This window comes from Saccopteryx bilineata, chromosome 3, assembly GCF_036850765.1.
Source record: "Saccopteryx bilineata isolate mSacBil1 chromosome 3, mSacBil1_pri_phased_curated, whole genome shotgun sequence".
Taxonomy (NCBI): Eukaryota; Metazoa; Chordata; class Mammalia; order Chiroptera; family Emballonuridae; genus Saccopteryx; species Saccopteryx bilineata.
The window spans coordinates 236,867,021-236,894,869 of NC_089492.1; the positions used below are offsets into that span (position 1 = coordinate 236,867,021).

Below are 27,849 nucleotides of genomic sequence, written 5' to 3' on the forward strand. Positions count from 1 at the left end.
GAAACAAGGCTTGCCTCAGATGCAAGACAAAAAAGCCTGTCTCAACAAAATGAGTCCCTTGAACAAAGGCAGGAGAGAAATGCAAAAAAACGACAGAGTAATGCTGACCGAAACGCAAAAAGGATTAAAACAGTTTCAAATGGAGAAACTTTAATTTTTGGTGACATTCCTCTGGTGACATGAATATTAAATGTGAACACTGTCAGTCCTTAAACTTCAAGTTAGAAACTAATCGATTTGACCATGGCAAGAAAGGATTTTCTCAATGTTGCAAGTACAGAAACCCCATGGGGCACTAAGCAAAGGGGCGTCCTCGCCGCCTGCCCTGGGTAATTCAGTTTGAATTAGCAGACACCTTTGCACAAATCATTTTAATTACAATTTATAATATCTAGAGCAGCGGTCATTTCATATGACCGCCGGGCTTTCTAGTATTACATAGATGTTTTCAATTTTTATAGTAATTTATTGATTCTCAGGTATCTTGACTTTCTTCATATAAGTAATCTTAAGCCTTAACTTTGAATTTAAAAATGAACCACTAAAAGGTATTATAACCACATTCAAAAAAAGTAAAATTTGATCATCACCTTACTGGTTTCAGTATACCACATTGTACAAGTCATATATCTTAGATTTCAGTATGTTTCATAAGCTCTTTTTGTTCTATTTTACTTTATTAATTTTTAAATATTTTTTAGAAAATTAACTTGAACATGGTGACATTGATCAATAAGAGTACACAGCTCTCAGGTAAACATTTTGATTCCATTTAAACTGTTAAGTTGTATACACATCACCCAAAGTTAAATCATTTACCATAACCTTGTATTTGTCCCTCTTTACACCCTTCCCTCAACCACCTACCCCTGTCCCCCTGCCTTACATCCCCCTCCCCCTGGTAACCACTACAGTATTATCTATGTCCATTAGTCTCACTTTTGTATCCCACCTAAGTGTGAAATCATACAGTTCTTAACTTTTTCTGATTTACTTCTTTCACTCTGAAATGTTATCAAGGTCCATCCATGTTGTCATAAATGGCACTATGTCATCATTTCTTATGGCTGAGTAGTATTCCATAGTATATATGCATCACATCTTCGTTTTCCAATTCTATCTTAAGAGACACTTTGGTTGTTTCCATGTCTTGGCCACTGTGAATAATGCTACAATGAACATGGGGGTGCATGTGTCTTTACATATCAATGTTCTCGAGTTTTGGGGGTACATACACAGTAGACAAATTGCTGGGTCATATCATAGTTCTAGTCTTAATTTTTTGAGGAACCACCATACTTTCTTCCATAATGGTTGTACTACTTTACATTCCCACCAACAGTGAATGAGGGTTCCTTTGTCTCCACAGCCTCTCCAACACTTGTTATTTGTCTTGTTGATAATAGCTAATCTAACAAGTGTGAAGTGGTATCTCATTGTGGTTTTAATTTGCACTTTGCAAATAGCTAGCAAAGGTGAACATCTTTTCATTATCTGTTGACCATTTGTATTTCTTCTTGGGAGAAGTGTCTGTTCAAGTCCTCTCCCCATTTTTTAATTGCATTGTTTGCTTGTGTGTTGCTGAGCTATGTTCTATATATACTTTGGATATTAATGCCTTATCGAAGTTCTTGTTTGCAAATATCATCTCCTATTTAGTTGACAGCCTATTTGTTTTATTAGTTTCTTTCACTATGCAGAAGCTTTTAAGTTTGATATGGTCCCATTAATTTATTTTTACCTTTGCTTGCCTAGCCTTTGGAATCAAATTCATAAATTGTTCTCTATGTCCAAGATCCCTCAGCTCAGTACCTATGTTTTCTTCTATGAAATTTATTGTTTCGGATCTTATATTTTGGTCTTGGATCCATTTTGAATTAATTTTTCTGCAGGGGGACAAACTGTAGTCAAGTTTCATTCTATTGCAAGTGATTTCTAATTTTCCCAGCACCATTTATTAAAGAGGCTTTCTTTTCTCCATTGTATGTTTCTGGCTCCTCCGTTGAAGATGATTTGTCCATGTATGTGTGGCTTTATTTCTGGGTTCTCAATTCTGTTCCACTGGTCTGTACATCTGTTTTTTTCTGCCAATACCATGCTGTTTTTATTATCCTGGCTATATATCAATAGTATAATTTGAAGTCAGGTAGTGTGATACACCTGGCTCCATTCTTTTTCTTCAAGATAGCTTTGGCTATTCAGGGCTTTAGTAGTGTTCCATACAAACCTGGTACTTTTTTGTTTTTTGTTTTTGAATGATATTGGGATTTTGATGGGGACTGAATTAAATTTGTACATTGTTTTGGGTAATATGGCCATTTTAACAATGTTCTTCCAATCCATGAACATGGAATATTTTTCTATTTCATTGTCTTCTTCAATTTCTTTCAGTAATACTTTGTAGTTCTCAGTATACAGGTCCTTTACATCCTTTGTTTTTTCTAGGCATGTTTGTTGTTGCAATTGTAAAAGGAATTGATTTTTTTTTATTTTCTGACATTTCATTGTTGGCATATAGAAAAGCAATGGACTTTTATATATTGATTTTGTATCTTGCAACTATACTGTATTGGTCTATTGTTTCTCATAGTTTTTTTGATGGAGTCTTTGGAGTTTTCTATGTACAGGATCACGTCATCTGCAAAAAGTGATACCTTTCCTTCTTTGGTTCTTCTCTTTTTTTAACCAATATGAATGCTTTTTATTTATTTCTCTTGCCTGATTGCTCTGGATAAAATTTCCAGAACTATGTTGAATAAGAGTGGAGTAAGCAGTTGTGTCTTGTTCCTGATTTTACAGAAAAAGCCTTCATTTTTTCACCATTTAGTATGATGTTAGCTGATGATTTCTCATATATGGCTTTTATTATGTTGAGGTACTTTCCTTCTATTCTGATTTTAATGAATGTTTTAAAATTTAAAAAATGTATCTTATCAAATGCCTTTTCTGCATCTATTGAAAGAATCATATGACTTTATTCTTTGTTTTGTTGTGGTGGTGTATTACACTGATTGAATTTTGTACGTTGAACCATCCTTGTGCTCCTGGAATAAATCCCACTTGATCGTGATGTATTATTTTTTAATGTGTTGTATTCAGTTTGCTAGTATGTTGTTTAGGATTTTCACATCTGTATTCATTAGAGACTTTGATCTGTAATTTTCTTTTTTTCTGTTGTCCTTGACAGGTTTTGGTATGAGTTGTGTTGGCCTCATGAAATGTGTTGGAGAGTATTGCTTCTTCTATTTTTTGGAAGACTTTGAGAAGGATAAGTTCCAAATAATCTTTGAATGCTTAGTAGAATTCACTAGTGTAGCCATCTATCTGGTCCTGCACTTTTGTTTCTGGGAGGTTTTTGATATGTTTTTATTTCCTTCCTGCTTATAGGTCTATTTAGGTTTTCCACTTTTTCATGCCTCAGTATAGAAGATTACAGTTTAGGAATTTATTTATTTCCTCCAGGTTGTTGAATTTGGTGGCATATAGTATTTCATAGTATTCTACTATTATCCTTTCTATAACTAGGATGTCTGTGGTAATTTCTCCTCATTCATTTTGGATTTTGTTTATGAGTCCTTTTTATTTAGTGAGTCTAGTGAGTGGTTTGTCTATTTATTATCTTTTCAAAGAACCAGCTCTATGTTGTATTATATTTTTCTAGTGTTTTTCTTTTTTTTTTGACAGAGAGAGTCAGAGAGAGGGATAGAAAGGAACAGACAGGGAGAGATGAGAAGCATCAATTTTTCATCACAGCACCTTATATGTTCATTGATTGTTTTCCCATATGTGCCTTAACTGTGGGGCTACAGCATACCGAGTAACCCCTTGCTCAAGCCAGTGACATTGGGCTCAAGCTGGTGAGCTTTGCTCAAAATAGATGAACCCGCGCTCAAGCTGGTGAGCTTGGGGTTTCAAATCTGGGACCTCTGTGCCCCAGTCTGAAGCTATATCCACTGCATCACCATTTGGTCAGGCTTTTCCAATTCTATCTTAAGAGGCACTTTGGTGTTTTTATTCTGTATTTCATTTAGTTCTCTAAATTTTACTATTTCCTTTCTTTTGCTGACTTTGGGTTGCTTTTGTTCTTTTTCTAGTTCCCTAAGATGTGATGTTAGGTTGTCTACGTGAGATCTCTCATTTCTTGATATATGCCTGTAATGAGATAATCTTCCCTCTTATAACCGGGATGCTTTTGCTGCATTGCAGAAATTTTGATATGTCACATTGTCATTTTCATTTGTCTGCATGTATCTTTTGATCTCTGCTTTTATTTCTTTGACCCAGTCATTTTATAGATATTGTTTAATTTCCACATTTTTGTGTTCCTTTACTTCCTTTATACAGTTGAATTCTAATTTCAAAGCCTTATGATCAGAAAGTATGCTTGATATAATTTCAATCACCCTGAATTTGTTAATGTTAGTTTTGTGGCCCAATATATGGTCTATCCTTGAGAATGTTCCATGCACACTAAAGAAGAATGTATAATCTGATGTTTGGGGATGGAATGTTCTATAAATGTCTATTATGTCCAATTGTTCCAGAGTGTGTTATTGATTTTCTGTTTGGATAATCTATCTAGAGTTGTCAATGGTGTGTTGAAATCTCCAAGTATGATTGGGTCTTTGCCTGCTTCTATTTTTAGATCAGATAGTAGATGTCTTATAGATTTTGATGCTTCCTGGCTCAGTGTATATCTATTAAGAAGTATGTGTCGCCCTGGCCGGTTGGCTCAGCAGTAGAGCGTCGGCTTGGCGTGCGGGGGACCCGGGTTCGATTCCCGGCCAGGGCACATAGGAGAAGCGCCCATTTGCTTCTCCACCCCACCCCCTCCTTCCTCTCTGTCTCTCTCTTCCCCTCCCACAGTCAAGGCTCCATTGGAGCAAAGATGGCCCGGGCGCTGGGGATGGCTCCTTGGCCTCTGCCCCAGGCGCTAGAGTGGCTCTGGTCACGGCAGAGTGACGCCCCAGAGGGACAGAGCATCGCCCCCTGGTGGGCATGCTGGGTGGATACCGGACGGGCGCATGCGGGAGTCTGTCTGACTGTCTCTCCCCATTTCCAGCTTCAGAAAAAATAAAAAATAAAAATAAAAATAAAAAAAGAAGTATGTCTCTTGATACAATGTGCCCTTTATCATTATGAAATATCCATCTTTGTCTCTGCTTACCCTTAATGTCTTGAAATCAGTATTTTCAGATATGATTATGGCTACATCTGCTTTCTTTGGATATTATTTGCTTAAAGAGTCATTTTCCAACCTTTCATTTTGAATCTAATTTTGTCCTTGCAGCTTAGATGTGCTTCTTGAAGGTAGAATATGGGTGGGTTTTGCACTTTGATCCAATCTGCTACTCTGTACTACTTTATTGGTGAGTTTAGTACATTTACATTTAGGATTATTATTGATACTTGAGGATTTCCTATCCCCTTTCATATTTTGTTTTCTGGTAGCTCTGTGTCAAGTTTGGTTCTTCTTTTTCTGTCAGTTCTTTCTGTTTGGTGGTATTCCATACTTCTTTCCCCTGGTTCTTCTTTTTTAAGTTGTGTGTTTCAGTAGTGGCTTTTTCTTGGCTGGTTACCATTAGGTTATTAAGACATAAATGTTCTTATGTATGAGTCCTTTGTCTTATGAATGTTTCTGTTCTCCATCCTCTTTTGCTATTGCAGATCTTTATACTCTCCTCTTTTAAGTTATGGTTGTCACAGATTATCTCTGTTTTTATTGTGACCTTTTTGGAGCTTTTATTTGTAGGGATTTTTTTTAAATTTTTTTATTTATTCATTTTTAGAGAGGAGAGAGAGGGAGACAGACAGAAAGGGAGAGAGAGAAGGGGGGAGGAGCTGGAAGCATCAACTCCCATATGTGCCTTGACCTGGCAAGCCCAGGGTTTCAAACCGGCGAACTCAGCATTTCCAGTTCGATGCTTTATCCACTGCACCACCACAGGTCAGGCTATTTGTAGGTTTGATTTGTTCTGTTCTTTGTATCTGGTTGAATAACCCTCTGGAATATTTCTGTAGTGGGGGTTTTCTGGTGATAAATTCCCTCAGCTTCTGTATGTCTGTAAATGTTTTTATTTCTTCATTATTTGAAGAATAACTTTGATGGCTATAGTATTCTTGGCTGGTAATTTCTCTCTTTCAGTACTTTTAATGTTTGGTTCCACTCTCTTCTGGATTGTAGAGTTTCTGTTAAGTCTGATGATAACCTAATGGGCTTTTCTTTATATGTTCTACTTTTCTTTTCCCTGGCTGCCTTGAGGATTCTTTCTTTGTCATTGATGTTTGACAATTTTATTACGATGTGCCTTGGAGTAGGTCTGTTTGGGTTGTGGTAATCCGATTTTCTGTTTGCTTCTTGGATTTAAGGCTCTTTCCATAGGCTTTGGATATTCTCATCAATTATTTGTCTGAATAAGCTCTCCATTTCGTTCTCCCTCTCTTCTTCTGATAGACCCATGATTCTTATATTGTTCTTTCTGATGGAGTCAGACTATTCTTGTAGAGCCGTTTTGTTTCTTTATTTGTGAGTCTCTCTCCTCTCCTCTCTGTAGTATCTCTAGTTGCTTGTCTTCGATGTCACTAATTCTTTCCTCTATCTGGCTTGTTCTATTAACTAAACTTGCTACCTCAGTCTTCAATTCATGTATTGAGTTCTTCATCTCTGTTTTTAAAGTTTCAATCTCCTTGGTGAGGTATTCATTTTGTTCATTAATTTGTTTTTTGAGCTCATTATGTTGCCTACTGATGTCTTCTCGCATATCATGGAGTATTTTCAGAACTTCATTTTTGAATTCTCTATCATTTAACTCCAAGTTCCATGAGATTGAGATTATTTCTGGAGATTTTTCATTTCCTTTCTGAACTACTACTCTGTCTTATGTAGCCATGGTATTTGATTTCTTCTTCCTTGATGGAATTTGAGAGTGATATTGTTAACAAAAATGCAACTAAAAATATGAAAAATTAAATTTAAAAAATGCAAAATGTATAAAAATTTATAAAATTATGACAAATATAAAAACCACAGAAAAAAGACTGAGAGCAAACTAAAAAGGTCAAAAACAAAACACTCACAAAATAAAAATTAAAAATATAAAAATCAAATAAAATGCAATTCAAAGAGAAAAAATAAGGAAAGAAAAGGAAATAAGGGAGAAAAGAAAAATAAATTTCAGTTTTGAGAGGTTTCGTCCAGTAGGTGCCACTGTATTGCTATTTTTGGCTCTGAGAAGTTCCTGGGTTTTTCCCTACTCATGCTGCTGCGGCAATGATGTAGGCAGAGCTGCAGTCGTGTTGGTGGGTGGGGCATGTTGTGAGGGCTTTACAGCTTTGGCCTTATGGCTTCAGCTTTCCGGCTTTCTGGCTCTAGCAATGGCAATCTCAGGTGTCCAGGCTCTCCTTCTCACGTCTCAACACCTGGGGACCAGATGTGGAGCACCTCTGTTCTTCAAAAAGAGACTGGCTCTGGAGAGTCAGCTGTGGGGTTTGTCCACCACTCTTTGTACTGTGAGGTGAGGCAGGCGGGATTTGGTAGGCTGGGGGTAGGGGGCCACACTTTAGCTTTCTCTGTCTCTGCCAAGGGCAGGCTGCCAGCAGACCGTGGGAATACTGGCAATGACCCTGTGCTTTGGTTTATCTCACCCTTTGCCCCTCTGCCTCACTGCTACTCATAGTAGAAAGAGACCCAATCACTCGGAGTTTCCCTCTCCCTGCCCCTCAGACAAAATCCTGAGAGCCTGAACTTCCCTACTCCCCATAGTCCAGAAGAGAAAAAAAAAAATCTAGTCACTCCAGGTTTGTCTCCTCTCCTCTCCAAAGCCCACTATGAATGCATTTTATCTTCTGCCCCCCTTTTTCACCACATCCCACCTTTAGTCCATTCAGTGTGTGGATCTTTCAGGAGCACTTGCAAGCCCAGCTCGGGTCCCTTCTCTATGTTATAGTTGTTCAATTTGTTGACATTTCAAGGGGAGAGATCAGAAGTACCTCTCAAACTGCCATTACTCTTTCAAAAGCACTTTTTAAAAACCAAAATACAACACTAAAATTCTTTGAAAAATTAGCCTGACCAGGCAGTGGTGCAGTGGAAAGAGCATTGGACTGGGATACAGAGGACCCAGGTTTGAAACCCCAAAGTCACTGGCTTGAACACAGGCTCATCTAGATTAAGCACAGCTCACCAGCTTGGACCCAACATTGCTGGCTCAAGCAAGGGTCACTTGGTCTGCTGTGAACCCCTGGCCAAGGCACAAATGAGAAAGCAATCAATGAACAACTAAGGTGTCGCAATGAAGAATTGATGCTTCTCATCTCTCTCCCTTCCTGTCTGTATGTCCCTATCTGTCCCTCTCTCTGTCACACACAAAAAAAATTATTTGAAAAATTAAGACTAACATGTCAGGGTAGCAAACTGTATGTTTATACTGTATATTATTTTATATTAAGTTTTTAAACATTTAAAAGGCTGATTTATAAACAAAATAGTTTTTAGGTAATGAGGGTGTTTAAATTGCAAAGTTTTTTTTTAAGTAAAATTCTTAGCAAACATCATTTTTTAAAAGTATTTTCCAAGTTATTATTTAGGATTAATATAAAAGTAATATGTGGCTCCATAATTATTGTTTAAAGTGGTTTTCGGTTTTAAAAAGTATTTTATATAGTGTTTGTGACAAGATCGGAATCTATCACAGGACATAAAAATCCTTTTAGCAAGGCTTAATGCATTTTTTCCCACAAGATGGCAGCATTAGGCTCTGTATGAAAGGACTAAGCATCATGCAGACCTTCCTGGGGGTTTTTTTGTTTGTTTTTTTCATTTTTGTTTCCTCTCCTTTCCTCATCACATCATCTCATCACACATTATTGTGGTTGAAGGCAGCCAGCTTCCTGGCAGGAAAGATGCCTTGTTGACCAAAAACAACACAAGATTACAACACTCAGGTAAATAATACTCTCCTAATGTATAGCATACGAGACAGCTACTCAGTATGGCCAGTGTTAAATGTAAAAATGAGTAAAATAAATAAAAACCTATGATTTAAACAGCCATATGAAACAGCTGAGATAAATCGTACATTATCCTTTGTGTGTGTGTGTGTGTGTGACAGAGACAGAGAGACAGAGAGGGACAGAAAGGAACAGACAGACCAGGAGAGAGATGAGAAGCATCAATTCTTCACTGCTGCACCTTAGTTGTTCATTGATTGCTTTCTCATATATGCCTTGATAGGGGGGCTACAGCAGACCAAGTGACCCCTTGCTCAAGCCAACGACCTTGGGCTCAAGCTAGTGAGCCTTGCTCAAACCAGATGAGCCTGTGCTCAAGCTGGCGACTTTGGGATTTCGAACCTGGGTCCGCCGCATAGCCAGCCCGACGCTCTATCCACTACACCATCGCCTGGTCAGCCTCTTACATTATTCTTTGTATCAGCACTTTTCAGCTAGTGTGCCACAAAAAATTTTTAAACATGCAATATCTTACTATTTGGTCACGGGCAGTAACTTCTTTTTCCTTAGACTATCAAATAAAAAAATGACAATAGCCAACACACAAATAGTTGCCCAGTGTGAATGAGTCAAAAGTATTCAATACATCTATTTTTTTGTCAGATCAGCAAAAAATACATTTTGTAGTGTGTTGCAGAATTTAAGTAATTCGTTTGTGCCATGGGATTAAAAAGGTTGAAAACAGCTGCTTTTATATTATTGAAAACTTATGACTAAGTCAAAATGAAAAATTGTGTAAGAGAAATTTTGACTTATTTTACTTACTAAAAGGGGGGGAGAAATGAAACTGGGTGCGTCTTATATAGTGGTTGTAGATTTTACTTGCATTTCCCACTTTTTTGCGCTTGTTTTGTGCTCATTGTTGAAGACAGAGATTTGTCATCAGACACAGATGAGGACAAGCTAATGGATGGGAGTTTTGACAGTGATGAGGAGTTGTATGAATTTTATGATGAATAAAACTTGAGTTCAATAACTTTATGTAATACATTTTTTTCAAATTTCAGACCCCAAATTTAAGGTGCATCTTAAACATGGGAGTGTCTTATACATGGGGAAATACAGTATTTATCTCTATCCTGAATCTTGACATTTCAAACTCCATTTGTACATTCAAGCTAATAGAATTATATAGCTGGCTAAAATGTTATTATCACTGCTAATACATGTACTACAAATTTTAGAGTAACTATATTTCTTTTTTTTAATGAATTTATTGGAGTGACATTGGTTAACATAGCTATACTGGTTTCAAGTGCCCAATTCTACAAACACATCTCTGTACACTGTATTGTGTGTTCATCTCCACCCAAGTCAAGTCTTTGTCTATCACCATTTATCCCCCCTATACCCTCTATATCTAGTTCTAATTTAGTTTTTTTAAATAACTATTCAAATATTTAGGAAATGCATCTTTTTAAAATTTTTTAATTTTTCTTAAGTGAGAAGCAAGAAGGCAGAGAGACAGACTCCTGCATGTGCCCTGACTGAGACCCACCTAGCAGCGCCCTATGGGGCGATGCTCTGCCCATTTAGGGCCATTGTTCCATTGCTTGGCAATAGAACTATTTTAGTGCCTGAGGCGAGGCCATGGAACCATCCTCAGTACCCAGGGCCAACTTGCTCCAACTGAGCCATGGCTGCAGGAAGGGGGAAAAGATATATATATATATATATATATATATATATATACACATATATATATATATATATATATGGAGAGAGAGAGAGAGAGAGAGAGAGAGAGAGAGAGAGAGAGGAGAGGGGGAGGAGTGGAGAAGCAAATGATCACTTCTCCTATGTGCCCTGACCAGGAATCAAACCTGGAACATCTACATGCTGGGCCAACACTCTACTGCTGAGCCAACTGGCCAGGGCCAAGAATGGCAACTATCATTAATTATAATCAACAAGAGAAAAGGGAGAGATAGCCATTTTAAATTAGTTTCCAATTATAACTATATCTACAACACATCTCTGTACACTGTATTGTATGTTCATCTCTACCCAAGTCAAGTCTTTGTCCATCGCCATTTAGTGTGTTTTTAGATTCATAGAATTTTTTAATGTAAACAATCATGTCACTTGCAAAGAGAGACAATTTTACTTTTACTTTTCTATTTTACACCTTAAGAAAAAACAACTTTTTTGCACCAAAACCTCTAGTAAAATGTTGAACAGAAATGGTAAAGCCCTGGCTGAATAGCTTGGTTGCTTACAGCAATGTTCAGATATGCAGAGGCTGCTGGTTTAGTCCTGGATCAGGGCACATACAGAAACAGGTCAATGTTTTTCTCTCTTTTAAAAAAAAAAAATCAATAAATACATTAATAAAAAAAGATGTAAAAATGCATAATCTTGACTTGTTCTGATACTGTTTTAATGAGAGCATGTAGTCCTTTTTCATTTAACTATTTCATTCAACTGAGATTTATCATTTAGCTATTTGTCTTCTATCCAAACTATTTTCCCCCCTTTCCTGACATTTTTGGCTTAATCAAGTGTTCTTAAAATAACATTGTAATAAACTAATGATATTTAGCTACACTTTTTGTATTTTTTAGTGATTGCTCTCTGTATTACAATATGTATTCCATAATTTATCACAGCCTAGACATAATATTGTTCTAATGTAATAATCCCACAAACATAATTTCATTCACCCTATTGTTTTTTGTACTGTTGTCAAATATGTGCGTTATGTCTACATACATTGCAAACCTCACAATGTAATGTTACAATGTTGCTTTCAAATAAATTTTAAACAGAGAAAATATAGTGCCTTTTTGCCAGTTGTTTTAACAAGTGGTTCTCAGTGGTGGGCAATCTAATGGGAAGAGAAAAAGAATGTTGCTAACATCTAACAACGTATAAGACAGTCCTGCCACAACAGAGAGGTATCCAGCCCAGAATGTCAACAGTGCCAAGGTTGAAAAACTAGCTCAAGATAATGTGTTATTTTTCTGTGGTTACTTTCACGATAATCTCACTATAACTTTGGTTTTCAGCATATTAACTAATGTGTCTGGATATAATTATCCTGTTTTGCAGAGGAGATCTCTGAGCCTGTTAGATGTGTAAGTTTTTTCAACTAAATTTCTGAGATGTTTTACCATTACTTTTTCAAATATTTTATGCCCCATAACTCCTCTCCTCCTAAGACACCAATTACACTTATTTTAGATGGCTTTATATTGTCCCTCTGATCCCTGAGAATCATTGGTTTTCAACCTCTTCCTCTCTGATCTTCAGCTTGAATTATTTCTTTTGATTTGTGCATGTTAATTGAACATTCCCCCTTACTTTCTCCAACCTTCTTCTAAGCCCATCCTATGTATCTCTTTCAGATACTATACATTTTAATTCTAGAGTTTCTATCTTCTTTTTTAGATTATATTTCTTCCTGAAATTACCTATCTGTTCATTTTGACCTTATTTTCCTTTAAGTTCTTGAACGTATTTATAATAGTTGTTTTAGATAAGACTATCTACTAAAGATCAACATCTGGGTTATCCTGGGATTGCTCCTTTCCTCTTAATGGCAGGTCACATCTTCTTGTTTCTTCAACTACCTAGTAATTTTTATTTACTGGACATTGTAGGTGATAGATCATAGAGACTATGGGTTATATAATTTTCCTCTGAAGACTGTTGATTTTTGTTGTAAAAAAGAGTTACTTTTTCTGAATTCAAACTTCAAACTGTGGCCCTGGCCGGTTGGCTCAGTGGTAGAGCGTTGGCCTGGCGTGCAGGAGTCCCGGGTTCGATTCCCGGCTGGGGCACACAGGAGAAGCGCCCATCTGCTTCTCCAACCCTCCCCCCCCTCCTCTCTGTCTCTCTCTTCCCCTCCCGCAGCCGAGGCTCCATTGGAGCAATGTTGGCCCGAGCGCTGAGGATGGCTCTGTGGCCTCTGCCTCGGACGCTAGAATGGCTCTGGTTGCAACACAGCAATGTCCCAGATGGGCAGAGCATCGCCCCCTGGTGGGTGTTCCAGGTGGATCGTGGTCGGGCACATACGGGAGTCTGTCTGACTGCCTCCCCGTTTCTGGCTTCGGAAACACAAAAAAAACCCCAAAACTTCAAACTATCTCCTCTGCACTGGGGAAGAGTTGTATCTCTTTACAGTTCTTTAGCTTTCCATCTGTTGTTCTCCACCAGGTTCCCTGTAGTCTCCCTCACACAAACATAGTTCAGAAGTCAATCAAGGGTGCTTGGACTGAGTTTATATAGAGATTTTTAGGTTCCTTCTTCTGCACCCCCCTTTTCCTGAAATTACCCTCCTTATTGTTCAGCCTTGCTCTCTGTTCTGAACTCTGTCCTCTGGTGAGACTGCACCTTTCTGCCTCAACGAGGGGACGGTGGTAGGCAAAAAGCCACCGAAATACAAATCTCACCCAGTGCAGGTTCCCTCTTTCAAGGACTGACTCCCCTTCAGTTTCTGCCTGCTTTTGGTTATTCAAGAGCCTACCAACAGTTGTTTTTCTTTCATATTAATACAATTTAATAACAATTATCTGCAGGAGGAGTAATCTGACACAAGAAATTTCACCAATAATGGAATGACAATTAGGATTTTTAAATGTGATGCTTTTACTGGAGACAGAGATTACTACATCCATCTATATTTTGACATAACCATCTCTCCTAATCTTTATGCATAGCGGCCAATACAAAACAAACAACCAAACAGGTTCTATGAAGCACTGCTTTTATGCCTGAAGAAACATCTCCATAGTATAATGAAAATATTGTGGACTGTGAAATCAAAGAAATCATTTACTAACTACATGAACTTGGAAAGATTATTTATCTGGGTATGCTTTCCACTTGTATTATAGAGGTGGTCATTTAAATCTTAATCTTAGGGTTATTAGAAAGACTTAATGCTTTCATTGCAAAGCATGGGACAAGTGTTAAACAAACAAAATGTTGGTTTCTTTCCCTTAGACCAGGGGTCCCCAAACTTTTTACACAGGCGGCCACTTCACTGTCCCTCAGACCATTGGAGGGCCGGACTATAAAAAAAACTATGAACAAATTCCTATGCACACTGCACATATCTTATTTTAAAGTAAAAAAACAAAACAGGAAGAAATACAATATTTAAAATAAAGAACAAGTAAATTTAAATCAACAAACTGACCAGTATTTAAATGGGAACTATGCTCCTCTCACTGACCACCAATGAAAGAGGTGCCCCTTCCAGAAGTGCGGTGGGGCCGGATAAATGGCCTCAGGGGGCCGCATGTGGCCCGCAGGCCATAGTTTGGGGACCCCTGCCTTAGACCTTTCTCTCCATTTTAGCAGTGGAAACAGTAGAAGGACTTCCTAAAATATAACCACCTTTTACTACTTTATTCCATTGGTAACACTTAATTAAGTTTACTTTATAAGGATGAAAGCATACAATAGAGAACAACTCTCACTTTATGAACAAGCATGAGGAAATAGCAGAGACTGCCCAAGGGAACACTGAATCCAGGAGCGATCCACACCTGCACAGCAGCTCTGGATAAGCAAGTCAGAGGCAGCAAGAAGGCTGGCAATGCAAAAGGCATCCTTATCACAGAATTTCTCCATGTGTACATGGCAAAGTGTTTTTCTGTAGATAAGTATTCAGAAACCACCATAATCTAATAAAATTGCTCCTGAGAAAAGCAAAAGTGAAATGAAAGGTAAGTATAACTTTTATTTATTTATTTATTTATTTTTTTTTCATTTTTCTGAAGCTGGAAACAGGGAGAGACAGTCAGACAGACTCCCGCATGCGCCCGACCGGGATCCACCCGGCACGCCCACCAGGGGGCGACGTTCTGCCCACCAGGGGGCGATGCTCTGCCCATCTTGGTCGTCGCCATGTTGCGACCCTCCTGGGTGTCGCCATATTGCGACCAGAGCCACTCTAGCGCCTGGGGCAGAGGCCACAGAGCCATCCCCAGCGCCCGGGCCATCTTTTGCTCCAATGGAGCCTTGGCTGCGGGAGGGGAAGAGAGAGACAGAGAGGAAGGTGCGGCGGAGGGGTGGAGAAGCAAATGGGCGCTTCTCCTATGTGCCCTGGCCGGGAATCGAACCCGGGTCCTCCGCACGCTAGGCCGACGCTCTACCGCTGAGCCAACCGGCCAGGGCCAAGTACAATAACTTTTAAAACTTAAATCATACATTTAACTCAATTTTAAAATTATTGTACTTCCTCTTGTTAATAAAAGTAAAACATGTTCCTTGTAAAGAAACAAAATAAAATCAGAATTGCACCAGGCTATGCCCTGGCTGGTTGGCTCAGTGGTGGAGCGTCGGCCTGGCGAGCAGAAGTCCCGGGTTCGATTCCCGGCCAGGGCACACAGGAGAAGCGCCCATCTGCTTCTCCACCCCTCCCCCTCTCCTTCCTCTCTGTCTCTCTCTTCCCCTCCCGCAGCCGAGGCTCCATTGGAGCAAAGATGGCCCGGGCGCTGGGGATGGCTCCTTGGCCTCTGCCCCAGGCGCTAGAGTGGCTCTGGTCGTGGCAGAGCGACGCCCCGGAGGGGCAGAGCATCGCCCCTGGTGGGCATGCCGGGTGGATCCCGGTCGGGCGCATGCGGGAGTCTGTCTGTCTCTCCCTGTTTCTAGCTTCAGAAAAATACAAAAAAAAAAAAAGAAAAAAAAGAATTGCACCAGGCTATATTTTATAAAGTTTTAAAATTAATAATAGATTATAAAACTTTTTACCATGTGTTTATATATTGTTTTATATGATTTTTAATATTTACATTGTATTTCTTGGTATAAATATAACAATTTATTTATTCAGTCTTATAAGTTGTTGGAAATTTAAGTTGTCTCTAATTTTTTTTTTTTTTTTTTTTCCATTTTTCTGAAGCTGGAAACAGGGAGAGACAGTCAGACAGACTCCCGCATGCGCCCGACCGGGATCCACCCGGCACGCCCACCAGGGGCGACGCTCTGCCCATCCTGGGCGTCGCCATATTGCGACCAGAGCCACTCTAGCGCCTGAGGCAGAGGCCACAGAGCCATCCCCAGCGCCCGGGCCATCTTTGCTCCAATGGAGCCTTGGCTGCGGGAGGGGAAGAGAGAGACAGAGAGGAAAGCGCGGCAGAGGGGTGGAGAAGCAAATGGGCGCTTCTCCTGTGTGCCCTGGCCGGGAATCGAACCCGGGTCCTCCACACGCTAGGCCAACGCTCTACCGCTGAGCCAACCGGCCAGGGCAAGTTGTCTCTAATTTTTACAACTATTAACTATTCATAAATGATTGCATATATCCATGATAATTTTTTTGGCTTTTGTTACCTGGAAATATAATCAGCATTCAATGTCCTTATCTAAGTCATTACTTAAAATGTTAGCTAATAAGTGAAGATGGAATTTTATGAAAAATATAAGAGAATGCCTTCCAGGTTGTATCAATTCATGACCATCAAATTACATTATCTTCCCCTAGATCTCTCCAGCTTTTCCACAGGTATATGAAACTCTATTATATATTTTGCTAATATCCAGTTGCACCATTTCTATAGTCTACTTGACCTGGTTTTCTAATACTCTATCATAAAAGCATACTGAGGCATCAACTGTTCTAAATGAATTCGCACTGGTGTTTTAAGTTTATTAGAGACAGGTGAGAAAAAGGAAGTGGCTCCAAGAAAAAGATAGTGGCTCCAAAGTGGAAGCACTGCTCCCATAGGTTGGACAGAGCTGAGGAGAGGCTGACTACTCATAAGACTCTCATGATTACACCATCATATGCTGCTAACATAACATATACACTCAGCTTAAGCCACTAAGAATACACTGAAGGAAAAAAAAGAAGCAAAGCAAAATTGTCATTAGTAGAGAATGGTGCAGTATATCTTATGAATACAATACTTTTCACATTATTGACTGCTTGATTTAAAATTTAGCATCGTAGTGTCTGTAATATCATGTTTCTACATCAATGAGTAGTGGTAAAGAACAGAGGCATTTCTTCGGGTTTCTCAGTCAAGTCTACACTGGTATAAATCAGAGGTCGGCAGAGTTTTTCTGTAAAGAGCCAGATTGTAAACATTTAATCTTGCAGCCTTATAGCCTCTATTGTAACTACTCAGCTCTAACGCTGTAGCACAACAGCACCACAGACAACAATGCAAATGGACAAACATGCCCTATTCCAGTAAAACTTTATTCACTAAACAGGTCCTGCTCTCTGTAGTTTGCCAACCATTAGTGTAAACAATGAAAACAGGTAAATAGTGAAAAATGATACCTAACAATCTTTTGAATGTGTCCCAAAATTCCAAATTGTGAGCAAGAAATACTGTGCAGATCAGTACAATTTTAATTTCCTACATTACAGGAATCACAATATCATATTCAGTGAACTCAATATATAGTTGAACCAATTTTTCTGTATATCATCAAAATCTGAGACTCATTTACCTGTGTATAATCACCAAAAGGTTGAGAAAAAGCAACGCACTTTTCCGATGTGTGTTTTGATTCATTTTCCTGAGAGACTGCATCCAGAATGTTGCTTGCAATTCCAGTCTTCTGAAGAGTGGTTTTATTTGCAGGGGCTAAAGGCAAAATAAATACATATATTTTAGTTAGGCTGCTTTATTATAATTTATAAACAGAGAACAAAACTCATTAATTCAGTATATTTTCAAATAGAACACAAATTTTGCCCTGGTTGTATACAGCTCAGTTGGTTAGAGCATTGTCCCAAAGCACAGATTGCCGGTTCAATCCCTGGTCAGGGCACCAGGTTAATGTTCCTGTCTCTCTCTCTCTATCCCTCCTTCTCTCTCTAATAAAGTAAATATTAAAAAAAACTAAAACACAAATTTTAATTTGCTAGTATATATAATCTCCAGGGGGAAAATATATAGTATATGATACTGTCTTATTCATTTAAAAGAAATGAAAATGAAAGTACTTACCTATGGGTAAATACTTTGGGTAGAAACATTAAAAAAATGTCTGATTTCCAAAACAAGGCATATAAAATGTAAATTAACTATTCTTATTGATGTAATAGTAGTAACTATCAATTTTCAAGACCAGATAAAAATATAGTAGGTATACTAAAAGCACCTTCAATGTTTTCCTGGCTTTAAAAACATTAGAAATGCTTAGATTTAAGAGTATACTTTATAAAATAAAAAGACTGCATAATAAAAGCAAAATTCATTTTTCATCTTTTTTCATTCAACCCTTTTTTCCTAGAGGTGACAGTTTTTTCCAGATTTACTTTGTGCATTTATACATTCAAATATGTACATGTAAAAATACATAGCTTTAAATAAACAAGTGGAAGAATTTTATATATATAGTTGCTTTTCTTTTAATTTGTTTAAAGATCATTTCATATTAATACATGCAGCTCTCAATTATTTTTAAAAGTTGCATAATACTCCATTTTATGATAAACTGTTTACTGATAGACCTTAAGGCAACTTCAGTTTTTCACTATTGACAACCAATGTTCTAGGGAAAACCACATTTGTGGTTTTCTCTTAAAACTATTAATTATCCTAATTCAAGGCATAAGTACATCCTCTAAAACAGTAAACAAGAATTTTATTTCTGCCAATTAGTAGCTCGTATATTTTTGGAGTATTTTGCTAATACTCCAGATATATTAGATTACTTAGAAATTTAAATCTCTATTTTAGCAATATGATTCTACATATATGTATTGCAAAGAATTATAGTATTGCCAAATAACTTTTTCCCAATTATTTCAAATCATGATTTAATAATTATTCAATAAATTGATTATATTCTTAATAAAATATTATAAAAAATGTCTTCCTTAAAGTAGAATGCATTTTAAGTATTAGGTTTAGTTGTTCTTTCAATTTAAAGACTGGGTCATAATTTAGGCTTTAATTGGTCAATAGGCATGATTTGCTTCTATAAAGTTAAAAACTAAAGTAAAATTCATTCTGGAAAGTACTTAATAGAACTTTAAAATATTAATACTGAGTTCTCACTTACATGATAAGCACACACTGGGCAATACACTGGCCAAGTTCAAGTACGGATTTTTACTGAGCCGAATTTCTTTTGGTGGATCTCCCAAGAGTGAAGTCTGATTTTTAGAAGCAGCCTATTTATCAAAAACAGAAGAGTGGTATTTAATGAGAGGTACAAGAAAATAATGCATAAAGAGGAGAGAAATACTTATTCTTCAAGACATTTAGTGTGGTAAGAACTTGTGGAAACTATTATAATATTTGAAGATATAAAGTTATGAAATATTTCTGGGTATTGATTAAAATCATCACATTTCATATGCTATTATTTTTTAAATATGATTTTAAAAAGCTATTTTAGAACTATAGAACTTCAGAACTAAAAAAGAATTAAAGGCTATCTTGTACAACCTTCTCACTTTACCCAGGAAAGAACTTGTCTTCACAAGAAAAAACAAATTCCATACCGCATTTGCAGAAATAAAGTTATCAACAATTTTTTAAAGAGTACATTTAGTAAGTGTTGGAGCCAGACCTCAAAAACCCTTTCTTTCTTAGCAGTTATATTACATTGCCCAGAATAATGCCCTGGACCAAGTGGCTTCACTGGAGAATTCAAACATTTAAAGAGGAATTAACACCAATCTTCTTCAAAAACCTTCCATAAAACTGAAAAAAAGGCCTGACCAGGCGGTGGCGCAGTGGATAGAGCGTCGGACTGGGATGCGGAAGACCCAGGTTTGAGACCCCGAGGTTGCCAGTTTGAGCACGGGCTCATCTGGTTTGAGCAAAAGCCCACCAGCTTGAACCCAAGGTTGCTGGCTCCAGCAAGGGGTTACTTGGTCTGCTGAAGGCCCGTGGTCAAGGCACATATGAGAAAGCAAGCAATGAACAACTAAGGTGTTGCAGTGCGCAACGAAAAACTAATGATTGATGCTTCTCATCTCTCTCCATTCCTATCTGTCCCTGTCTATCCCTCTCTCTGACTCACTCTCTGTCTCTGTAAAAAAAAAAAAAATTAAAAAAAAATTTTTTTTTAATTGAAAAAAAGGAATATTTCCTAACTCATTCTATGAGAACAGCATTGCCCTAGTACTCAAGTCAGACAGATACTACAAAAAAACTACAGATCGATATCTTTTATCAATATTGATGCAAAACCACCAACAAAACACTAGCTAACCAAATCTGGTAAAACAGGATTATATACCATAACCAATTGGGATTTATTCTTAGAATGCAAAGATGATTCCACATACAAAAATAATTCAATGTAATACATCACATTAACAGAATGAAGGGAGAAAAAACCCACATGATCATCTTGGAAGAAACACATGACATAGAAAATACATTTGACAAAACTCAACAGCTTCAACAAACTAGGAATATAAGGAAACTACCATAACATAACTCATATATGAAAAAGCTAGTATTATACTAGAATAAGACAAACATGCCTCCGGCACTTCTGTTCAACACAGTATTGCAATTCTAGCTAAAGAAATTAATCAGAAAAAAAGATATAAAAGGCATCCAAGTTAGAAAAAAAAGTACAATTATCTGTTTGCAGATAACATGAAAATCCTAAAGATTACATAAAAACAAACTGAATAAATGAATTTCAGGAGATAAAAATCAACATGCAAAAACCAGTTGTGTTTATATATATATATATTAACAAAGAACAATACAAAAAGAAAACTAAGAAAACAATTCCAGTAGAATAAAATACTTAGGAATTAACTGAACCAAAGAGAAATACTTGTACACTAAAAACCACTAAACATTGCTGGAAGGCATTTAGTAAGACAAATAAATGAAAAGACATCCCATGTTCATGGATTGGAAGACTTAATGCTGTTAAAATGTCAATACAGGCCCTGGCCGGTTGGCTCAGCGGTAGAGCGTCGGCCTGGCGTGTGGGGGACCCGGGTTCGATTCCCGGCCAGGGCACATAGGAGAAATGCCCATTTGCTTCTCCACCTCCCCCTTCTTCCTCTCTGTCTCTCTCTTCCCCTCCCGCAGCCAAGGCTCCATTGGAGCAAAGATGGCCCGGGCGCTGGGGATGGCTCCTTGGCCTCTGCCCCAGGCGCTAGAGTGGCTCTGGTCGAGGCAGAGCGACGCCCCAGAGGGGCAGAGCATCACCCCCTGGTGGGCAGAGCGTCGCCCCTGGTGGGCGTGCCGGGTGGATCCCGGTCGGGCGCATGCGGGAGTCTGTCTGACTGTCTCTCCCCATTTCCAGCTTCAGAAAAATACAAAAAAAATAAGTAAATAAAAAATAAAAATATATATATATAAATTAAATGTACTGTATTCTACCTAACAATTATAACACTTATAAATAAATGTCTGTGGTTTATGAACGATTAAAATGACTGGGTAAAAACTTCCAGAATTAAAACAAAGATTAGATTCTTTTGGATAGATTAGAATTTAACAACTGACTGACATCTTTCAGATAAAAGAAAATTAACTCTCCCTCTAAACATTAAAATACCTTAAATAACTACAAAAGACATTTAAAATAGAAAAAATAAGTATATCTTACAGAACAGCATTATTTACTTAGAAAGCCTTATAAATATTATATAATTAGTAATGACACTCCTAAGCTTTTCCAAATTATACAATTTTGAACTAGTTTATATTTTATTTATTTATTTACTTAGTATTTTTTAAAGTGAGAAGAAGGGAGGCAGAGAAACAAACTCCCACTTGAGCCCTACCGGGATCCACCCGGCATGTCCACCAGAGGGTGATGCTCTGCCCATCTGGGGCGTTGCTCCATTGCAACTGGAGCCATTCTAGCACCTGAGGCGGAGGCCATGGAGCCATCCTCAGTGCCCAGGCCAACTTTGCTCCAATGGAGCCTTGGCTGCGGGAGGGGAAGAGAGAGACAGAGAGGAAGGAGAGGGGGAGGGGTGGAGAAGCAGATGGGCACTTCTCCTGTGTGCCCTGGCTGGGAATCAAACCCAAGACATCCATACACCAGGCCAACTCTCTACCGCTGAGCTAGCCGTCCAGGGCTTCAAGTATTTTTTAAAACCATAATTATCTCAAACTTTTTAGAGGCAAATATTTATAATAAAAATTCATATTTAAATTCTTTTATATCAGTGGTCTTAAAAAACTAATTTTACACAAATTAAAATTATTTACTGACAAACTGGCAAGTAATTAAGCATAGTTTTAACCATCAGCTAACATAATTATCAAAAGATGGATTTTTGCATATAGTAAAAGTATTTTTTTTAGTTCAGTATCTTATATTTTGAGACAGGCACACTATGAAAAAGTCATCATGTTTTTGACATATTATAGCAATTATCTAGTTTGTAACTCATATTTTATATTTCATATTAACTTCCTTTGAAATTTAAAAATAGTTAAGATTACTTTGATACTTCATAAATTACATCACTGAAAAATTAGAATATTCTAGAAATAGAATAATCTCATTTAAGATATAATTAAAAAGAACATATATATATTACACACACACATATATATAATATATATATATTACACACACATATATAAGGTATATACTCCCTGTATACAGACACAAACACAAACATACACACACACACAGCACAAACCTGCACTGTCTGCACAGATGTGTTTGTGTGTATGGACATGCACACACACAGTTTTCTTACCCCTGAACTCATCTCCATGCCCTTTGGCTGACTTTGTTGTTGCTTCGGGTGTCCTGTCAGCAAACCTCCAGCATTAGGATTTGGAAAGCTCTGGAGATAAGTCTGGGACCCTGATAAATTTCCTTCTGCGGGCTGTTTCTCTTGAGAATTCCCATGCCCTGGCCCAGCTTGTCCAGCACTGTGCTGATTTGGAAAGAATGGCAACATGCCCATTCCAGATGTTACAGTTGTTTGAGTTGGGATCAAATTAGATGCTGTAGTGAACCACAAACACAAAGAACTTTTGGTTAGACAAGATGTATTTACAATAGTCCTTTTGATTTTAAGTTATAGGTAAAATGCAAATTAACCTTTTATTTTTTTAACCTATTAGAGAAGAGTTCAATTCAAAAGGTGAGATTACAGGTTGTAAATTAGCAGGTTCCTATATGGGAAAACAAAAATCTCTAATAGTAATCATGCTTTTCTTAAACAACTTCCAGAACAGTCTCCAGGATACTATATTTTTTTAGTTATAATTGACTATTTTAAAAGTTGAGTGCAGGTCCTGGCCGGTTGGCTCAGTGGTACAACGTCGGCCTGGCGTGCAGAAGTCCCGGGTTCGATTCCCGGCCAGGGCACACAGGAGAGGCGCCCGTCTGCTTCTCCTCCCCTCCCCCTCTCCTTCCTCTCTGTCTCTCTCTTCCCCTCCCGCAGCAGAGACTCCATTGGAGCAAAGATGGCCCCGGGCACTGGGGATGGCTCCTTGGCCTCTGCCCCAGGAGTTAGAGTGGCTCTGGTCGCAGCAGAGCGACATCCCCCCACCCCGAGGGGCAGAGCATCGCTCCCTGGTGGGCAGAGCTTCGCCCCTAGTGGGCGTGCCAGGTGGATCCCAGTCAAGCGCATGCGGGAGTCTGTCTGTCTCTCCCCGTTTCCAGCTTCAGAAAAATACAATAAATAAATAAATAAATAAATAGTAAAAATTGAGTGCAGCCAGAGCCTGCAGCTCAGTGGTAGAGTGTCAGCCAGACGTCTGAATGTCCTGGGTTCAATTCCCAGTTAGGGCACACAGGAAAAGTGACCATCTGCTTCTACACTCCGTCCCTTCTCTCTCTCTCTCTTCCCTTCCTGCAGCCCTGGCTTGAGTGGTTCGAGTACATCAGCCCCAGGTGCTGAGGATGGCTCCCCTAGAGCCTCCTCAGGTGCTAAAACTAGCTTAGTTGTAAGCATGGCCCCAAATGGGCAGAGCATCAGTCTCAAATGCTGGGTGGATCCTGGTCAGGGTGCATGTGGAAAACTGTTTCTCTATCCCCCTTCCTCTTACTTGGAAAAGAAGAAAAGAAGTTGAGGGCAAACTTTATGTACTTTTTGGCATCTGAGTGACATCAGTGCCCTCTTTTAATGCCCCATCATTGTAACTGCCTGCTTCTGTATCTGAAGGGAAAATCTTCAATTAAAAAAATTCTGACACTTAAAAATTGATAAAATTAGACTAACAGCAACAATAAATTTGATCAGCTGACTTGCACCAGCTCATCTCTTCCCAGCTCCCCATTCAATGACTTCACTTTGGTGTCCTGCACTGACCATGGCTGGAGTGCTTACACACAGAAATACACAAGTCCTACAAATCAAGATTTTTTTTTAACCTAGAGAGACTGCTGATTTTTAATCATCAGTACAGCACTTCTTAAAAAAAAAAAATCAGTATTTCTAAGTAGATAACCACTAAATTTAACACATGAAAAGTTTTATTTATCGATAACAAAAAATGCTGGGGAAAAAATGGAAATTTTAATAAATTCTGAACCATTTCACTTTTTAAAAACCTATTGGTCAAAATAAATAAAGAGATCAAATGTTTATAACTAAGTCAAATTTATATTTTGAAAAATAACAAATTTTTTTTTTTTAAGATTTTATTGATTTTAGAAAGAGGAGAGAGAGAGAAAAAGGTGGAGAAGAAAGGGAAGCAGCAACTTGCAGTAGTTGCTTCTAGTATGTGCCTTGAACAGGTAAGCCCGGGGTTTTGAACTGGCGACCTCACCATTCTAGGTTGACGCTTTATCCACTGTGCCATCACAGGTCAGGCTAATAGTTTTCTTGGTTTATTTTAGTGAGAGGCAGAGAGACACAGAGCGATAGAGACAGAGACAGGAAGGGAGAGAGATGAGAAGCATCAACTTGTAGTTGTGGCACCTGAGTTGTTCATTGATTGCTTCTCATACGTGCACTGACAGGGGAGAGGGGGCGCTCAAGCCTAGCCAGCGACCCCTTGCTTAAGCCAGTGACCTTGGGCTCAAGCCAGCAACTTTTTATCTCAAGCCAGTGACCAAGAGATCATGTTGATGATCCCAGACCCAAGCCAGTGAATAAATTTCTTAAATTATTTTTAGTGTTATATAGTTAAAGATGAATAGTTTTATCTCTTAACAATATATTTATTTGAACACTGAATTTTCAGTGTTCTTAGTGCAGCCCATGCTAAAGAAAATGGCTTATTATTTAATCAAACACAAATAATAACCATTTGCATAAGCTTTTAGGCATACAAAATTTGAGTTTTAGGAAGACCCCATCATACCATAAAAATTCCTATACCTGTCTTTATAATGGTTTAATTTTTGCCCAGCCAATAACAACAGTCAGAACTGATTTATTTGATCATCTAACTTGGTTTTATGTACAAATGTGTATGTTACTCATATATAATTTTTACTTCATTAATGGTTGCCCTTTTTCCCCATCAGCATGCTCACTTCAAACAAATTTCAATTAACCTTCAAATTGAAATTATCTTTCAAAATCTTATTCAAATTAGAAAGCATGGTAACTACCATGCTCCTATTTTTCTCTTAAAAAATTATACATTATTCTTCTTCTTCTAATACTAATTCGGAGATCACATTTAAAAAATGTTACAAATAAACTTGAATTTTACAAACACCAGGTATTTCTTTATAAAAGCTAAGGGTTTCTTATCCAAGTGAAAATTAAATGGATGCCCGTGTAAAGTGTTGTCAGCCCAGTGGGCAGCATGTCAGTCTCAAATGGATTGATGTCTCTGCCCCATGCTGCTGTGAACCTTCATCAAATATTAAAGCATATCCAACAGGGAAAGTCTTATATTGGCATGGAAACAAGTGAATTAGTAACATACCAATAGTTTCCTAATATTAAAAACAGAAAAGCCAAAAGGGAACTGAAAATTTTAAATGACTAAATAAAATTCAAATTTGACCCTCCTGTAAAAAGCAGAATACAAAGAAAACTATCTTTACATCTCAAATCTGTTTACTGACTTCCCAGTAAATACACATCATTTACTTTTATGTGCTTCTCCATGATGACCCAATTCTGTTTTCAAGGGGACTGCTGACCCTATCCCTACTGCAGTCTGAAGGACCATGGCTGGAGGTTCACCAAGTAAGCCTGGTTTCTGCAAAAGAAGAAAAGAAAGTAAAACTTCTGCCAGAGGCAGCATGATAGAACTGAACTAAGAGGCTACACAAATGAAAAATCAATGAGACCAACAGCCTGATTATAGAAAAAAAAAAACTCATTCCAAAAAAAAACCCAATTCTATACTTACATTATTCATATGAATATTATCAAACTTCATTAATTGTTGCTGGGAAAGATTCTGAAGGAATAAATTAGAAGCATTACCCATAATTGAGCTCTGTGAGAAACGATAAAACATTCAGTTAGTGTAATTTGTAAAAGCTACTTGTTGTACAGCCCAATTCATATAGTTCAGCTCACTAGTTGATCTGAGCCAAAGCAGCAGCTTCTCTGTATCTCCTTTTTCAACTTCAGGCAACACTAATTAATTTGTATAATAACATACAAGATGTGACCGTGTAGTCATGAGTGAATCCCACATGCTTTCCTTTTCTTTCATCCTTCTTCCCTTCCTCTTACCCTTTTCTGGCTTTAATGTCAGTATCACTCAATCATTTACTTATTCATTTTAATTATTCTACAAAGATCTATCAAGCACTTTCTATGTGCCAGGCACTGTGCTACACAGTGAGAAATACAACAATATGATATGCCCTCAAGGACCTTAGAGCCCCCTAAAGAAAGAAGGCATTCAAATGGTAACAAGTTCATGAAGGGAAAAATCAAGGAGCTCAGGGCACAAAGAGCAGGGGAATTGATTGAGATTGGAAGTCAAAAGAGGTGGGATTTTTTTGAGGAACTAACTATTGTGCAGAGATCTGAAGGCTGCAGAGAAATAACTAGGCAAAAGCTTGGGGAATTAGGTGTTGTTGAAGTGGGGAGCATTCCAAGCAGAAGGAACAGCAGGAGCAAAGACCTATGGAGAAGGGAACAAACGTCCTTTGAGGACCAAAAGCAGGCCACTGAGACTGTGGTGCTCAGTGAGCACTGGAGGCCCAGGGGAGCCCCCAATTGGACAGGCCTTAAAGGTAAAATGAAGCATTTGATCTTTATTCTAAATTAAAGAGGATATTGTCAATACTCTGAAAACCCCTTTTTATATCACTGTTCACAGCTTAATGTAATTATTTAATGTTTTCTGTATTTTTTGAGATTCTGTAAGAACAGGGACAATGAATGTGTATTCAATGCTGCAGCCTCAATTAGCAGAATGTATAGCACATGTTAGATTCTCAATAAAATATGTTGAGTAAATAAATGAATAAAGGCCCTGTAATATACAAGGTCTGATGTTAGAGTCTAAGAATAAAAACTAAAGGATAGGCCTTTCCCTTTAAAAGCTAGGTTTAGGACCACACACTCATTCACCCAATTTACAATCATCTATTATGTATTAGGTTTGATGTGTAATTAGGCTTCCACATAGAGACAACTTTAACACTACCTGAAATTAATGTTCATTTCCAATATTATATTTATATATACAAACACATTAAAAAAATCTGAAAAGGGTAAAACAAATTTTTCTCTCATAAATATATAAAATGTCAATTAAATTTTAAGAATGTATTATTGTTCATTTATTATTTTCTTTCTGTAAATGTTTTGAATTATGACCATGTAAGAGGACTAGTTTTGAACCTTGGTCATGCATCACATGACAACATTTTGGTCAGTGAGGGACAAATGCATGACAGTGGGAGGAAGCAGAGGCCCCATGTGTGCTATTGCCCCTGAAGATCTTCCAGTGGGATAAGATGTGGAGCAGACAGACCATGATATTGATGATCCTAATGCTAATGTGTAGTTGTATCTTAGTTTTTAACAAGAAAGTTTAAAAAGTA

The 27,849-nt window shown here is 37.9% G+C and overlaps 1 protein-coding gene across 7 annotated transcripts in view; it reads right to left on the reverse strand.

The window, feature by feature from the left end:
- Positions 1-27,849, reverse strand: part of RAVER2 (ribonucleoprotein, PTB binding 2) — a 169,246-nt gene that overhangs the window by 34,857 nt on the left and 106,540 nt on the right. Inside the window, exons 7-13 of one of the 7 annotated variants that reach the window (XR_010730442.1) lie at positions 26,193-26,282; positions 25,928-26,039; positions 22,622-22,875; positions 18,982-19,093; positions 17,419-17,555; positions 14,284-14,657; positions 13,583-13,945 (exon numbers count right to left, since the gene is read on the reverse strand). Coding sequence is in view for 6 of the 7 variants with exons in the window: in XM_066268977.1 (XP_066125074.1) it covers positions 6,850-6,909; positions 17,419-17,555; positions 18,982-19,093; positions 22,622-22,875; positions 25,928-26,039; positions 26,193-26,282 (765 nt within the window). In the remaining variant the exon portion in view is untranslated. Of the gene's footprint in view, positions 1-6,834; positions 6,910-13,578; positions 14,658-16,333; positions 17,023-17,418; positions 17,556-18,981; positions 19,094-22,621; positions 22,876-25,927; positions 26,040-26,192; positions 26,283-27,849 lie in introns of those variants that run through there. The other 6 variants (XM_066268977.1, XM_066268979.1, XM_066268978.1 and 3 more) reach the window with 6 other exon arrangements.